This window comes from Oncorhynchus mykiss, chromosome 8 (genome assembly GCF_013265735.2).
Source record: "Oncorhynchus mykiss isolate Arlee chromosome 8, USDA_OmykA_1.1, whole genome shotgun sequence".
Classification (NCBI taxonomy): Eukaryota; Metazoa; Chordata; class Actinopteri; order Salmoniformes; family Salmonidae; genus Oncorhynchus; species Oncorhynchus mykiss.
In genome coordinates, this window is record NC_048572.1 from 38471130 (window position 1) to 38486147 (window position 15018).

The following is a 15018-nucleotide window of genomic DNA, read 5'->3' on the forward strand; positions in this document are numbered from 1 at the left end:
AATGTGGAAAAAGTCAAGGGGTCTGAATACTTTCCGAATGCACTGTGTGTGTGTGTGTTCCAGTCTATATAACAAGGCATATCTGTACAGAAATCACAATACGGATTTTGCCCTGCTCAAACATTAGCTTTCAATCTGCGCTACGTTGGAGTCGCTAGCCAAACATTGCTGTAAGTGCATGTGAACATTATGCTAGTTCCCAAGGGGGTTAACATATGCTTTTGCTAACGGTCTTATTGGAAACTCAGTGCCGTCAGTGGAGTAACTGGCCTAGCTAACGGTATTCCCTTCTTAGAAGAATCAATACTGTGTGGGATGAGTGAATAAACGTTTGGCAGGCTCACCCCCAATTTCAGATCTGGCTATGTAAAAATCTTCACAAAGCACTCAATGATCATTTTGCTTTCTCACATGTTTAACTGAGCGTGAGTGTGCCTTTGTGTGTATGATGTACTGTATGTGTATGTGGGTCATTTGTGTGTGCCTCTTATCTGTGTGTGTGTGTCCTGTATTTATAAGTCATGGGGAACTGAGATAAGGCAGTCCTGGTGTCAGAGGGTTTTGTCTGTCGCGCTGGGGGAGTCCTTAGGTGAAGACACAAGGGTTTAGATCGTGAGTGCAGGAGAAAGTAATGTTTCTGAATAATTAACACAGCAAATTACAGATGCTACTACTGCATTAATTCCTTTCCGCACGTCTTTGTTTCTCTTTCATTCTCTATCCTTTACTTTTTATTCTCTTTATATTCCCTCTTTCATGCCCTCACCAACTGTACTTTCATGCACTCACCCTTTTATCTGCTTCTGTCTTTGCTTCCTTCTCTTCCCTCTCTCTCTCTCTCTCTCTCTCTCTCTCTCAGGTGTCTCTCTCTTGGTTTTTAATTATCTCCCTCCTTCCCTGTTCCCATATCAGACTGCTCTCTCATCCCTCTGTATCTGTGTCAGAGCATATCATTACGTCTGGGACACCACACACACACTGCTGCTCCTGCTGTGTGCGAGCTGCACGCTGTGCATCTCACTGGTGCTCTCTCTCTCTCTCTCTCTCTCTCTCCTTCTCCCTCACTTTCACTCTCTCCCTCCATCCCAGTCAGCCGCCCGCTCTGGCTAGTGTAGTGTCATTCCCTCCCTACAGCTGAGGGAGCTTCTGTCTTCTGTTAACACAGCGCTCCTCATCCCCCCTCTCTCCCCCTTCTCTCTCTGTGTTGTCCGCTCGGAGGGCTTTCCACGGAACGCCACAGCCTTTATCCCACTCCTGTCTCTGGCTTTACAGTGAGACGTGATCGGCTCCTTCAGAGCAACTTCTGCCTCCCTCGCTCATCCTTCTTCTCTTGGTTTGCTATGTCGGCAGATTTTTCTCTTTTGCTTTTCTTTTTCTTCGTTGACCCCTGGCTTCTAAAGGGGTAACCACAGAGTGACATCTCTTTTTGGAGTAGTATTCTACCCTGGTTTGCGTGTGTGTGAATGAGAGTGTTTCAGCCTGCTTAAATGCTTGAGCACGAGTGTGAGGGCGCATGAGGGGAGAGTGTGAGGGAGATTGTGTGTGTGTGTGAGAGAGAGAGAGAGAGAGAGAGAGAGAGAGAGAGAGAGAGAGAGAGAGAGAGAGAGAGAGAGAGAGAGAGAGAGAGAGAGAGGGAGTATTTGCTGTAAGAGTGCGCATGTGCTGTGATTGGCCGCGCACTGTGTGTGTGCCAGTATATACGCTTTTGCGGGGGCATGCCGGGTCTGAGTGTGTGTCTCAGACAGTGTGTGTGTTCACGTCACTCTGTGACTGCTGTGGTGCATCTCTGGGGGGAGGAGGAGGATAGGATATGAGCGGGCCTGGGCAGTGCTAGAGGGCCATGCAGACTCTGAACAGGCTGCAGACCTGTGGCACTCGTACGATGATGGCCATGGTCCGCACCTCCCTTCAGAAAGTGGTGGTCTTCCTACACAGGCTCCAGAGAATGGCCATCTCATCCCCACGTTATCACAAACTCTGCAAGGTGAGTCACAGAACGAAAGACAGGGAGAGGAAGAGTTCTGTCCGACGCTCTTTCATTCCTGTTTTAAGTCATTCGTTCATTTGTTTTGTCTGTCCATTCAGTGTTTTGGTTCTGTATTGTGATAGAGATGATTAACTGTGTGGGTTAGTTTGTTCATCTTTTTGGTTTGGGGCATTTTTGTAGCACTTTGTCTCTCAAGAATGCCTAGTTTTATTCATGGCTTTTGATAAAGTTAAAGAGTGAAATACTACTTTTGCTGGTTATTACCTCACCTCATCACCAAGTCCTTTCACATCTCTGACTATTTTGGGGCTTGCATATTTAAATTGTGACTCATGTTTTTGTCAACAACTCCCTCCATCCTGTTATCTGTTTGGGAGAGTGTTGACGCCTGTGGTTGTCACCTCCACAGTGTGTGTCTGCATATTCCTGGCTGGATACGGGACTGATTTACTGCCTCAGCCACATGTCAAGTAATCAGGCTCTGCTGTGTGTGTGTCCGCTGTGTGTGTATGTCTGCTGTGTGTGTGTGTGTCTGCTGTGTGTGTGTGTTTGCTGTGTGTGTGTCTGCTGTGTATGTGCGTGTGTGAGAGCGTGTGTGTTAATGCCTGTGTGTACAGTCTTGTCTCCGCTGTGGTGGAGTAAACAAACTAACAAGGTAGAGAAGTTGTGAGGTTTGTGTGTGTGTGTGTGTGGTGTGTGTGGTGTGTGTGGTGTGTGTGTGTGTGTGTGTGTGTGTGTGTGTGTGTGTGTGTGTGTGTGAGAGCGAGAAGGTGCATTGTGAATGCCTGAACCACCATGCACTATGGTATGCAAGCTGTGAGTAAGAGGTACAATGAGTTTGTATTTTTAATAAACTGTAGCCTACTTGTTATTACACTGAAGGATATATTGTGAGGTTGCAAGTGACCGCTTTAGTCAGAGACACTGCAGCGAGTGATGAAATATGGACCAGCTGCTCAGGAGGATTAGAGCTGGCCAGCTGCAAACACAACTGTTTGTGTGTGTTTTTGTTTAACTATCCTTGCGGGTACCAGAAGTCCTAAACAAGGAAGTCTTAAACAAGGAAAATTTGGACAATCCCATCGAGGAAAAATGCTATTTTAGGTGTTACAGTTAGGGTTAGAAGTTAGGGTTAGGTATAGTTTTATGGTTAGGGTTTGGGGTTAATGTTAGGCACAGGGTTAGGGGTTATGGTTTGGTTAAGGATTAGGGGAAATAGGATTTTGAATGGGAATGAAATATTTAGTCCCCACAAGGATAGCAATACAAAACTGTGTGTGTACAGTGGAACCAATTATCATTAGCAAACGGCTGCAATCACGCTTTAACATGCATGTTAGCCTTGGATTTAATTTATTTCATGGTTTCTCCCAAGGCAAATCTCCCTCTTTCTCTCTCCACCTCTCACTCTCACTCTCGCTCTCGGGTCTTTAATTTCCCCTCTCTCATTTCATCTCTTCATCTCTCTCGCTATATATTCTCTCTTGCTCCATTCAGGCCGTGTCTGAATACCAACACTTGCATTCTAAATAGTATGCATTTTAGGTATGGGAAAATATAAGGTTTTATAGTATGTGACATTTCAAGCACTTTAAATGGCAGGATGTCATACTCACCTGTAGATTAGTGAGCGCAAACAGAAATGTACAGAAACAGAGAAAGTGCATGATAGACATAATGGGAGAGTTTTTTAAAACGGTATATTTCCCTCTTTCACTCGCTGGTTAATTCCCTAGAACAAAGTAGGCACTTGTTCTTTGCTCATTTAACCAACCATCTGTGTTGGTTGAATCTCCCTGTGAGCAGCCAACCTCGTCTGATCACTACTCTGTTACTACCATCTCCTGTTAATAACACTCCCTCCACACTTTCCTAACTTATCATAATACAGACCTATGCATTCTGCACTTGGCCACCTTCCCTTGGGTTGCACCAGCAATTCGTCGCTCGTTTAACCTCCCTTGGGAGGAGCCGACTTACCGTCCCGCACCCAGTGGGAGAATTCCATCATTTTACACTCAATTACCCTCCCCTGGGTCGCATCAGACATTCTGGGCTCGTTGGGCTCACCCTGAGAGGATCAGTCATTCTGGGCTCGTCTGGACTCCCCTGGGTGCGCTCACTGTCTGGCCGGCAGTAACAGTGCTTCTTGATGATGAATGTGCGCTCGGCTTGTTCTCTCTGGGCTTGTATCGCTGTTACCTGGCTCTCCTACTCAGGAAATAGCCTGGCCTCTGGGCTGACAGTGCTGGCCATAACCCTATACCAGGGATCATCAACTAGATTCACCCGTGGTCCGATTTCTTGAGCGGATGGACAGGGGGTCGGAACATAATTACAAATAATTTGTAGACTACAAATTGACCGGGATCAGAAATGTTGTGGGGCCAAGTAAAATCACTCGCAGTGTGTGTGTGCGTGTGTGTGATGAGTCTGGTGTATTTGTGCTGGAGAGCGTCGAAGGCCCCGATGGCTATTTGCATTGCACTCAGCTCTGTTCTGTCTGTGTAATCACTGTCTGCAAATATGCTGAAGGGCACTCTGGTCTCAGGAGGAGTGTCCTCTTACTCTCATTACACTTTCTGGGGAGTTTGTGTGTGGTGTGAGAGGGAGAGACAGAGACAGAGAAAGCAAGATAGAGAGAGAGAAAGTGTGTGTGTATCAGGGAGAGAGAGTGCGCATTAACACTGGCAGATGCCATCTTTAAAATAGCCTAAAGCAGCAATCCATCCAGTTATATTGTCCCTTCAGTCCCCTAGCCCTGTGACTAACACATTGGCCCCTGTTCCTACACCACCCCTCCATTCACCACTCCCGCTCAGTTTTACCCCATGCAGGGTGAGTCAACCCTGGTTTAAGAGTGCAGCACCTTTTCTTCTCTGCCCTTGTACTCCACCAGGACCAGGGCCCTGGGTCATTAGTATGCGTTACATCAGTGGCACAGGACCGCAGGAGTGTGGACACGCATCATTCCCCCTGGACTAGGTGGCCAGGTCGGGCTGTTTGTCTTGAAACACACATTCTTACACTCAACACTAACTTGCACGCAACACACACACAGCTATGCTACACAATGCAAGGTGACATAGTGATAACTTGTGAGAGAAAATGAAATGATAACAAATTCAGAAGTACCAATTATTTGAATTAATTTACCAACACTCAGAAAGCCCAAGTACAATAACTTGAAATGAAGCACTGATTTCTGCCATTACCCACATCAATGGTAAATTACTTCATCCTCCCGCATTTGATAATTGATTTATGGCTCAAATAATAACTAAAAACTATTTGATTTCAACTGTCACTCAAGTTATAAAGTGTCCATTACATTGCAATGGAGTGTCGTAAATTAATTTGAATGCTTTATACACAATATTTACAAAAGTATGTGGACATGCCTTCAAATTAGTAGATTTGGCTATTTCCGCCACACACGTTGCTGACAGGTGTATACAATCGAGCACACAGCCATGCAATCTCCATAGACAAACATTAACAGTAGAATGGCCTTACTGAAGAGCTCAGTGACTTTCAACATCATAGGATGCCACCTTTCCAACAAGCAGTTCGTAAAATGTCTGTCCTGCTTAGAGCTGCCCCGGTTAACTGTAAGTGCTCTTATTTTAAAGTGGAAACGTCTAGGAGTGAGTTGTGAGGTGTGTGTGTGTGTGTGTGTGTCTAGGAGCAACGACGGCTCAGCCGCCAAGTGGTAACCAATACAAGCTCACAGAATGGGAGCGCCGAGTGGTGAAGCACATAGCATGAAAAATTGTCTGTCCTCGGTTGCAACACTCACTACCGAGTTCCGAACTGCCTCTGGAAACAACGTCAGCACAATAACTGTTCGTCGGGAGCTCCATGAAATGGGTTTCAATGGCCGAGCAGCTGCACACAAGCCTAAGATCACAATGCCAAGTGTCGGCTTGAGTGATGTAAAGGTCACCGCCATTGGACTCTGGAGCAAACTGAAAGCACATACCACCGCATTTAATCATGGCGAGACGACTGGAAACATAGCCGGAAAAAACTGTGTAGTTATTCCCTTCGTAAGGCAATCAAAAGAGCAAAGTGTCAGTATAGAGACAAAGTGGAGTCGCAATTCAACGGCTCAAACACGAGATGTATGTGGCAGGGTCTACAGACAATCATGGATTACAAAAGGAAAATCAGCCCCATCACGGACATCGACGTCTTGCTCCAAGACAAATTAAACAACTACTTTGCGCGCTTTGACGACAATACAATGCCACTGACACGGCCCGCTACCAAAGACCGTGGGGTCTCCTTCTCTGTGGCTGACATCACCCGGCCCAGGCAGCATCCCTAGGCGTGTCCTCGGAGCATGTGCAGACCAGCTGGCTGGCGTGTTTACGGACATATTCAATCAATCCCTATCTCCAGTATGTTGTCCCCACATGCTTCAAGATGGCCACCATTGTTCCTGTTCCCAAGAAAGCTAAGGTAATTGAACTAAATGACTATCGCCCGTAGCACTCACTTCTGTCATCATGAAGTGCTTTGAGAGACTAGTCAAGGATCATATCACCTCCACCCTACCTGTCACCCTAGACCCACTCCAATTTGCCTACTGCTCTAAAAGGTCCACAGATGATGCAATCGCCATCACACTGCACACTGCCCTATCCCTTCTGGAAAAGAGGAATACCTATGTACGAATGCTGTTCTTACATAGGTAGTCTCCAAACTCATCATTAAGCTTGAGAACATGGGTCTCACCCCGCCCTGTGCAACTGGGTCCTGGACTTCCTGACGGGCCACCCCCAGGTGGTGAAGGTAGGAAACAACATCTCCAGTCCGCTGATCCTCAACACTGGGGTCCCACAAGTGTGCGTTCTCTGCCCTCTCCTGTACTCCCTGTTCACCCACGACTGCGTGGCCATGCACGCCACCAACTCAATCCTCAAGTTTGCAGACGACACTACAGTGGTAGGCTTGATTACCAACAACGATAAGACAGCCTACAGGAAGGAGGTGAGGGCTCAGAGTATGGTATCAGGAAAATAACCTCTCACTTAATGTCATCAAAACACAAGAGATCGTGAACTTTCGTAAACAGCAGAGGGAGCACCCCCCTATCCAGGGACAGTAGTGGAGAAGGTGGAAAGTTTTAAGTTCCTCGGTGTACATACTGAAACGGTCCACTCACATAGACATTGTGGTAAAGAAGGCGCAACAGAGCCAGTTCAACCTCAGGAGGCTTAGAAAATGTGGCTTGTCACCAAAACCCTCAATAACTTTTACAGGTGCACAAGTGAGAACATCCTGTCGGACTGTATCACCGCCTGGTATGGCAACAGCACCACCCACAACCGCAGGGCTATCCAGAGGATGGTCCGGTCAGAACAACGCATCACCAGGGGCAAACTACCTGCCCTCGAAGACACCTACAACACCCAATTTCACAGGGAGGCAAAAAAGATCAGCAAGGACAATAACCATCCGAGCGTCTACCTGTTTACCCCGCTTCCATCCAGAAGGCGAGGTCAGTGCAGGTACAACAAAGCTGGGACATAGGGATTGAAAAACAGCTTCTATCTCAAGGCCATCAGATTGTTAACAGCCACAGAGAGGCGGCCGCCTACCTACAGACTTAATATCATTGGCCACTTCAATAAATGGAACATTAGTCACTTTAATAATGCCACTTTAAGAATGTTTACATATCTGTCATTACTCATCTCATATGTACAGTTGAAGTCAGAAGTTTACATACACCTTAGGCAAACACATTTTAACTCAGTTTTTCACAATTCCTGATATTTAATCCTATTAAAAATTCCCTGTCTTCGGTCAGTTAGGATCACCACTTTATTGTAAGAATGTGAAATGTCAGAATAATAGGAGAGAGAATTATTTAGTTCAGCTTTTATTTCTTTCATCACATTCCCAGTGGGTCAGAAGTTTGCACATACACTCAATTCGTTTTTGGTAGCGTTGCCTTTAAATTGTTTAACTTGGGTCAAACGTTTCGGGTAGCCTTCCACAAGCTCCCCACATATAAGTTGGGTAAATTTTGGCCCATTCCTCCTGACAGAGCTGGTGTAACTGAGTCAGGTTTGTAGGTCTCCTTGCTCGCACACACTTTTTCAGTTCTGCCCACACATTTTCTATAGGATTGATGTCAGGGCTTTGTGATGGCCACTCCAATACCTTGACGTTGTTGTCCTAACCCATTTTACCACAACTTTGGAAGTATGCTTGGGGTCATTGTCCATTTGGAAGACCCATTTGCGACCAAGCTTTAACTTCCTGACTGATGTCTTGAGATTTTGCTTCAATATATCCACATAATTTTCCCCTCTCACGATGTCATCTGTTTTCTGAAGTGCATCAGTCAGTCCCTCCTGCAGTAAAGCACACCCACAACATGATGGTGCCAACCCCGTGCTTCACGGTTGGGATGGTGTTCTCTTCGGCTTGCAAGACTCCCCCTTTGTCCTCCAAACATAATAATGGTAATTATGGCCAAACAGTTCTATTTTTGATTCATCAGACCAGGGGACATTTCTCCAAAAAGTACAATCTTTGTCCCCATGTACAGTTGCAAACCGTAGTCTGGCTTTTTATGGCGTTATTGGAGCAGTGGCTTCTTCCGCTGAGCGGCCTTTCAGGTTATATCGATATAGGGCTCTGTTTACTGTGGTATAGATACTTTTGTACTTGTTTCCTTCAGCATCTTAACAAGGTCCTTTGCTGTTGTTCTGGGATTGATTTGCACGTTTCGCACCAAAGTACTGTCACGACTTCCACCGAATGTGGCTCCTCTTCCTGTTCGGGCGGCGGTCGTCATCACCGGTCTACTAGCTGCCTCCGATTCCCTTTTCCTTTTCTGTTGGTTATATCTGTATTAGTTTCACCTGTTTCTCGTTTGAGGTTTGGTTCAGGGCTATTTAAGCCTTCTATGCCCACCTGCTTTTGTGCGGGCTTGATTCTCTGTTCTGTTTGTGGGTGGTTGTGTATCATTATTTCGCCTGTTGTTTTTGGCGTGACCTATCTTACCGGAATAAATACGGTTTTCCCTAAACCTCTGCTCTCTGCGCCTGACTCCTCACCCACCACTCCTAGCTCCTTGACAAGTACGTTTATCTCTAGGAGACAGACCGTGTCACCTTCCTGAGCGGTATGACGGCTGCGTGGTCCCATGGTATTTATAGTTGCGTAATATTGTTTGTACAGAAAAACGTGGTACCTTCAGGCATTTGGAAATTGCTCCCAAGGATGAACCAGACTTTTGAATGTCTACAAATTTTTTCGGAGGTCGTGGCTGATTTCTTTTGATTTTCCCATGATGTCAAGCAAAGAGGCACTGAGTTTGAAGGTAGGCCATGAAATACATCCACAGGTACACCTCCAATTGACTGAAATTATGTCAATTAGCCTATCAGAAGCTTCTAAAGCCATGAGATCATTTTCTGGAATTGCCCAAGCGTTTTAAAGCCACAGTCAATTTAGTGTATGTAAACTTCTGACCCACTGGAATTGTGATACAGTGAATTATAAGTGAAACAATCTGTCTGTAAACAATTGCTGGAAAAAACTTTTGTCATGCAGACAGTAGATGTCCTGACTAACTTAACAAAATTATAGTTTGTTTAACAAGAATTTTGTGGAGTAGTTGAAAAAATGAGTTTTAATGACTCCAACCTAAGTGTATGTAAACTTCCGACTTCAACTGTATATGCTGTATACTGTATCCTTCATTATCTATTCTTTGCTATCTACTGCATCTTAGCCGCTCTGTCACCGCTCATCCATATACATTTTATACTTAATTATTCTCATCCCATTCCTTTTCGAGATTGTGTTTATTAGGTTTTGTTGTGGAATTTGTTAGATATTAGGTTTTGTTGTGGAATTGTTTTACCTGTTAGTTACCTGTTAAATACTGCTGCGCTGTCAGATCTAGAAGCGTAAGCATTTTGCCACATTCGCAATAACCTCTGCTAACCATGTGTATATGACAACTATAATTTCACTTGATTTTATTTGGAAACGGGTTCTCCGGAGTGATGAATCACGCGTCACCATCTGGCAGTCTGACAGACTAATCTGCGTTTGGCAGATGGAGAAGGGGAACGCTACCTGCTCAAATGCGTAGTGCCAACTGGAAAGTTTGGTGCAGGAGGAATAATGGTCTGTGGCTGTTTTTCCTGTTTCGGGCTAGGCCCCTTAGTTCCAGTAAAGATAATCTTAACGCTACAGCATACAATGGCATTCTAGACGATTCTGTGCTTCCAGTTTGGAATGGACCTATTTTGTTTCAGCATGACAATGCCCCCGTACACAAAACTAGGTCCATACAGAAATGTTTTTTTTCGAGATCGGTGTGGAAGAACTTGACTGGCCTGCACAACTTGAGCCCTGACCTCAACTCTATCAGACACCTTTGGGATGAACTGGAACGCCGACTTCAAAGCCAGGCCTATTCGCCCAACATCAGTGCACAACCTCCCTTATGCTCTTGTGGCTGAATGGCAGCAAGTCCCAGAAGCAATGTTCCAACATCTAGTGGAAAGCCTTCCTAGAAGAGTAGAGGTTGTTATCTTCTTGATGCACCCATCCCGTTAGCGGGATCATTTCCGTCAACATCCGCTGAATTGCAGGGCGCCGAATTAAAATTAAAATATTAAAAATATTTAATTTTCATGAAATTACAAGTGCAATATAGCAAAACACAGCTTAGCTTGTTGTTAATCCACCTGGCGTGTCAGATTTCAAAAAAGCTTTTCATCAAAAGCATACCAAGTGTTTATATAAGGACATCTCTCTCAGTAGACAAAACATTACAAACAGCTAGCAGCCAAGCCGATTGGTCATGAAAGTCAGAAAAGCAATAAAATGAATTGCTTACCTTTGATGATCTTCGGATGTTTGCACTCACGAGACTCCAAGTTACACAATAAATGTTCCTTTTGTTCCATAAAGATTATTTTTATATCCAAAATATCTCCATTTGGTTGGCGCGTTATGTTCAGAAATCCACAGGCTCGAGCGGTCACGACATTGCAGATGAAAATTCCAAATACTATCCGTAAAGTTCGTAGAAACATGTCAAACGTTTTTCATAATCAATCCTCAGGTTGTTTTTACAATATATAATCAATAATATTTAAAACAGGACTGTAGCTTCTTCAATAGGAGAGCGAGAGAAAATGTCTGCTCGAAGCTGTTGCGCATGCAAAACGCTGCTGGCACCCAGCCATACAATGACGCGATGCGATTTTTCTTTTTCTTCAAAATAGAAGCCTGAAACTGTCTAAAGACTGTTCACACCATGGGGAAGCCATAGGAAAAGGAACCTGGTTGATATCCCTTTAAATTGAGCGAAGGCAGGCTATGGAACAGAGAGCTTTCAGGATAAACAGCACTTCCAGGTTGGAATTTCCTCAGGTTTTTGCCTGCAATATCAGTTCTGTTATACTCACAGACAATATTTTTTGACATGTTTTTAACATAAAACATCAATAATGTTCCAACCGGAGAATTCCTATGTCTGAAGAAAAGCACTGGAACAAGAGCTAACTCTGTCAGAGTGCTAAATCTGCCAGACCACTGACTCAAACAGGTCTCATGAGCCCCTCCTTTATAGTAGAATCCTCAAACCAGTTTCTAAAGACGGTTGACATCTAGTGGAAGCCGTAGGAAGTGCAACTTGACTCCATAGACACTGTGTATTCCGTAAGCCAAGCTTTGAAAAACTGCAAACCTCAGATATCCCACTTCCTGTTTGGATATTTCTTAGGTTTTTCACCTGCCATATGAGTTCTGTTATACTCACAGACATCATTCAAACAGATTTAGAAACAGCAGAGTGTTTTCTATCCAATACTAATAATAATATGCATATATTAGCATCTGGGACAGAGTAGGAGGCAGTTCACTCTGGGCACGCTATTCATCCAAAAGTGAAAATGCTGCCCCCTATCCCAAAAGAGATTTAAGTTTAAAAGTGAGTGTCAGGGCAGGTTCTAAGTAAACAGAGTAAAAACTAACACATCATAATGCATCTTATCTGCTACAGATGTAACCTCTTCATTTAACCTCTGGCAGTCTCTATGGGGGTGCCACAGGGTTCCATCCTTGGGCCGACTCTTTTCTCTGTATATATCAATGATGTAGCTCTTGCTGCGGGTGATTCCCTGATCCACCTCTACGCAGACGACACCATTCTATATACTTCCGGCCCGTCCTTGGACACTGTGCTATCTAACCTCCAAACGAGCTTCAATGCCATACAACACTCCTTCCGTGGCCTCCAACTGCTCTTAAACGCTAGTAAAACCAACTACATGCTTTTCAACCGTTAGCTGCCTGCACCCGCACGCCTGACCAGCATCGCCACCCTGGATGGTTCCGACCTTGAATATGTGGACATCTATAAGTACCTAGGTGTCTGGCTAGACTGTAAACTCTCCTTCAAGACTCTTATCAAACATCTCCAATCAAAAATCAAATCAAGAGTCGGCTTTCTATTCCGCAACAAAGCCTCCTTCACTCACACCGCCAAACTTACCCTAGTAAAACTGACTATCCTACCAATCCTCGACTTCGGCGATGTCATCTACAAAATTGCTTCCAACACTCTACTCAGCAAACTGGATGCAGTTTATCACAGTGCCATCCGTTTTGTCACTAAAGCACCTTATCTTCTTACGGAGGTGGTCCCTGCACAGGGACAGCTCAGCGGAAATTTCAGAGCGCCACCTATAGTACTCGAGTATAGTACTCGATAAATCTCAAACTTTCATAAAAATATACTTGCAAGGTACTGACTTAAAGCTACACTCGTTGTGAATCTAGCCACCAAGTCAGATTTGTAAAATGCTTTTCGGCGAAAGCATGAGAAGCTATTATCTGATAGCATGCACCCCCCCCCAAAATACCAGCACGACACGTAAACAACAGATTTTGCGGTAGCCGGCGCTACCCAAAACGCAGAAATAAAATATAAAACATTCATTACCTTGGACAAGCTTCTTTGTTGGCACTCCTATATGTCCCATAAACATCACAATTGGGTCCTTTTCCCGATTAAATCCGTCATTGTATACCCAAAATGTCATTTGCTGAAGGCCAGTCTGATGCTGCAAAAAGCCCATTTACAAGACGCAACGTCACTTTTTAAAATTACAAAAGTCGCCTATAAACTTTTACAAATCACTTCAAACGACTTTTCTAAATCAACTTTAGGTATTAATAAACGTTAATTATGTATCAAATTGATCACGGGGCGATCTGTATTCGATAGCAGCAAGTCTGGAAATCATCGTCCATTTTTTCAGTTTCACAACATACTGTGGTGCGCCTCAAGAAAGGAGGGGCTTATTCGTGTTGTAACCAAGGATAAATGAGTCAGAAAATTACAGCAATGGCGACATCGTGTGGAAGCTGTAGGCGTTTACAGGGGATCCTTTATTTATTTATTTATCATTTATTTTAGGTCGCCTTAAACAATACATTGAATGCCGGACAAATATTTTTTTTGTGTTTTTAGTAAACAGTTTTACCAGGGATTTTTACTCCTAAACACGTTCTGTTAGAGCCACAGACCCGATTTAACCAGTTTTAGAGACTTCACAGTGTTTTCTATACACACATACTTATCATATGCATATACTATATTCCTGGCATGAGTAGCAGGACTTTGAAATGTTGCGCGATTTTTAATAAAAAGCTGCGAAAATTCGCATCATCCATAACAGGTTTTAAACCACCCACCACTGCGACTTGTATGCTCTAGTCGGCTGGCCCTCGCTACATATTCGTCGCCAGACCCACTGGCTCCAGGTCATCTACAAGTCCATGCTAGGTAAAGCTCTGCCTTATCTCAGTTCACTGGTCACGATGGCAACTCCCATCCGTAGCACGCGCTCCAGCAGGTGTACTGATCATCCCTAAAACCAACACCTCATTTGGTCGCCTTTCGTTCCAGTTCTCTGCTGCCTGTGACTGGAACGAATTGCAAAAATCGCTGAAGTTGGAGACTTTTATCTCCCTCACCAACTTCAAACATCTGCTATCTGAGCAGCTAACCGAGCGCTGCAGCTGTACATAGTCTATCGGTAAACAGCCCACCCATTTTTACCTACCTCATCCCCATACTGTTTTTATTTATTTACTTTTCTGCTCTTTTGCACACCAATATCTCTACCTGTACATGACCATCTGATCATTTATCACTCCAGTGTTGTTAATCTGCAAAATTGTATTTATTCGTCTACCTCCTCATGCCTTTTGCACACAATGTATATAGACTCCCTTTTTTTTCTACTGTGTTACTGACTTGTTAATTGTTTACTCCATGTGTAACTCTGTGTTGTCTGTTCACACTGCTATGCTTTATCTTGGCCAGGACGCAGTTGCAAATGAGAACTTGTTCTCAACTAGCCTACCTGGTTAAATAAAGGTGAAATAAATAAAAAATATTTAAAAAACTGCGTGAGTTCCAAATATCTCTAACGGTGGCCCCCAGCATGTGTTGTTTTATGCACGTAATTTCAGAACACACTCACTGTTCCAAAATGTGATTGTTACGTAATATGACATTTAATGGTCTCTGCCTGCTAATTATCTATAGGCTATTTTTCAACTTGTCAATTTCCAATTATTTTCTACACGCTTTATATTTTTTTTAAATGACCGAAACATGATCAGCGTGCAGGCGGCTGGCACGCCACAAGGAGTCGCTAGAGCTCAATGAGCCAAGTAAAGCCCCCCGAGACAAACCCTCCCCTATCTCCAAAATATTGTTATTTTTTAAACAAAGCAATTTTATTATTATTCATTTAGAATTATAAAAACGCCTGTTGGATATTCTCATAGATATATTATTAACCCTGTTATTAGCAGGACAATATATATTGGTCATGGCTCCCGAGTGGCGCACAATGGGATTGCCTTGCAGTTGTCCAGCTGTATCAATTGAAAGCACGCAAGGTTCAAGGCACGAGGGCAGGGGGCACGGGTTGGGTCCCAGAGCCTCACTTTGTCTGTGATGCCCACTACTA

The 15018-nt window shown here is 44.2% G+C and overlaps 1 protein-coding gene across 8 annotated transcripts in view; it reads left to right on the forward strand.

Annotated features, from left to right (window-relative positions):
• The first annotated feature begins 1063 nt into the window (after window positions 1-1063).
• Window positions 1064-15018, forward strand: part of LOC110530912 (utrophin) — a 169406-nt gene continuing 155451 nt past the window's right edge. For 2 of the 8 annotated variants that reach the window (XM_036985443.1, XM_036985446.1), the window contains exon 1: window positions 1065-1984. In XM_036985443.1, the coding sequence (XP_036841338.1) occupies window positions 1841-1984 (144 nt within the window). In that variant the 5' untranslated portion in view covers window positions 1065-1840. Of the gene's footprint in view, window positions 1985-15018 lie in introns of all 8 variants that reach the window. The other 6 variants (XM_036985441.1, XM_036985447.1, XM_036985442.1 and 3 more) reach the window with 4 other exon arrangements.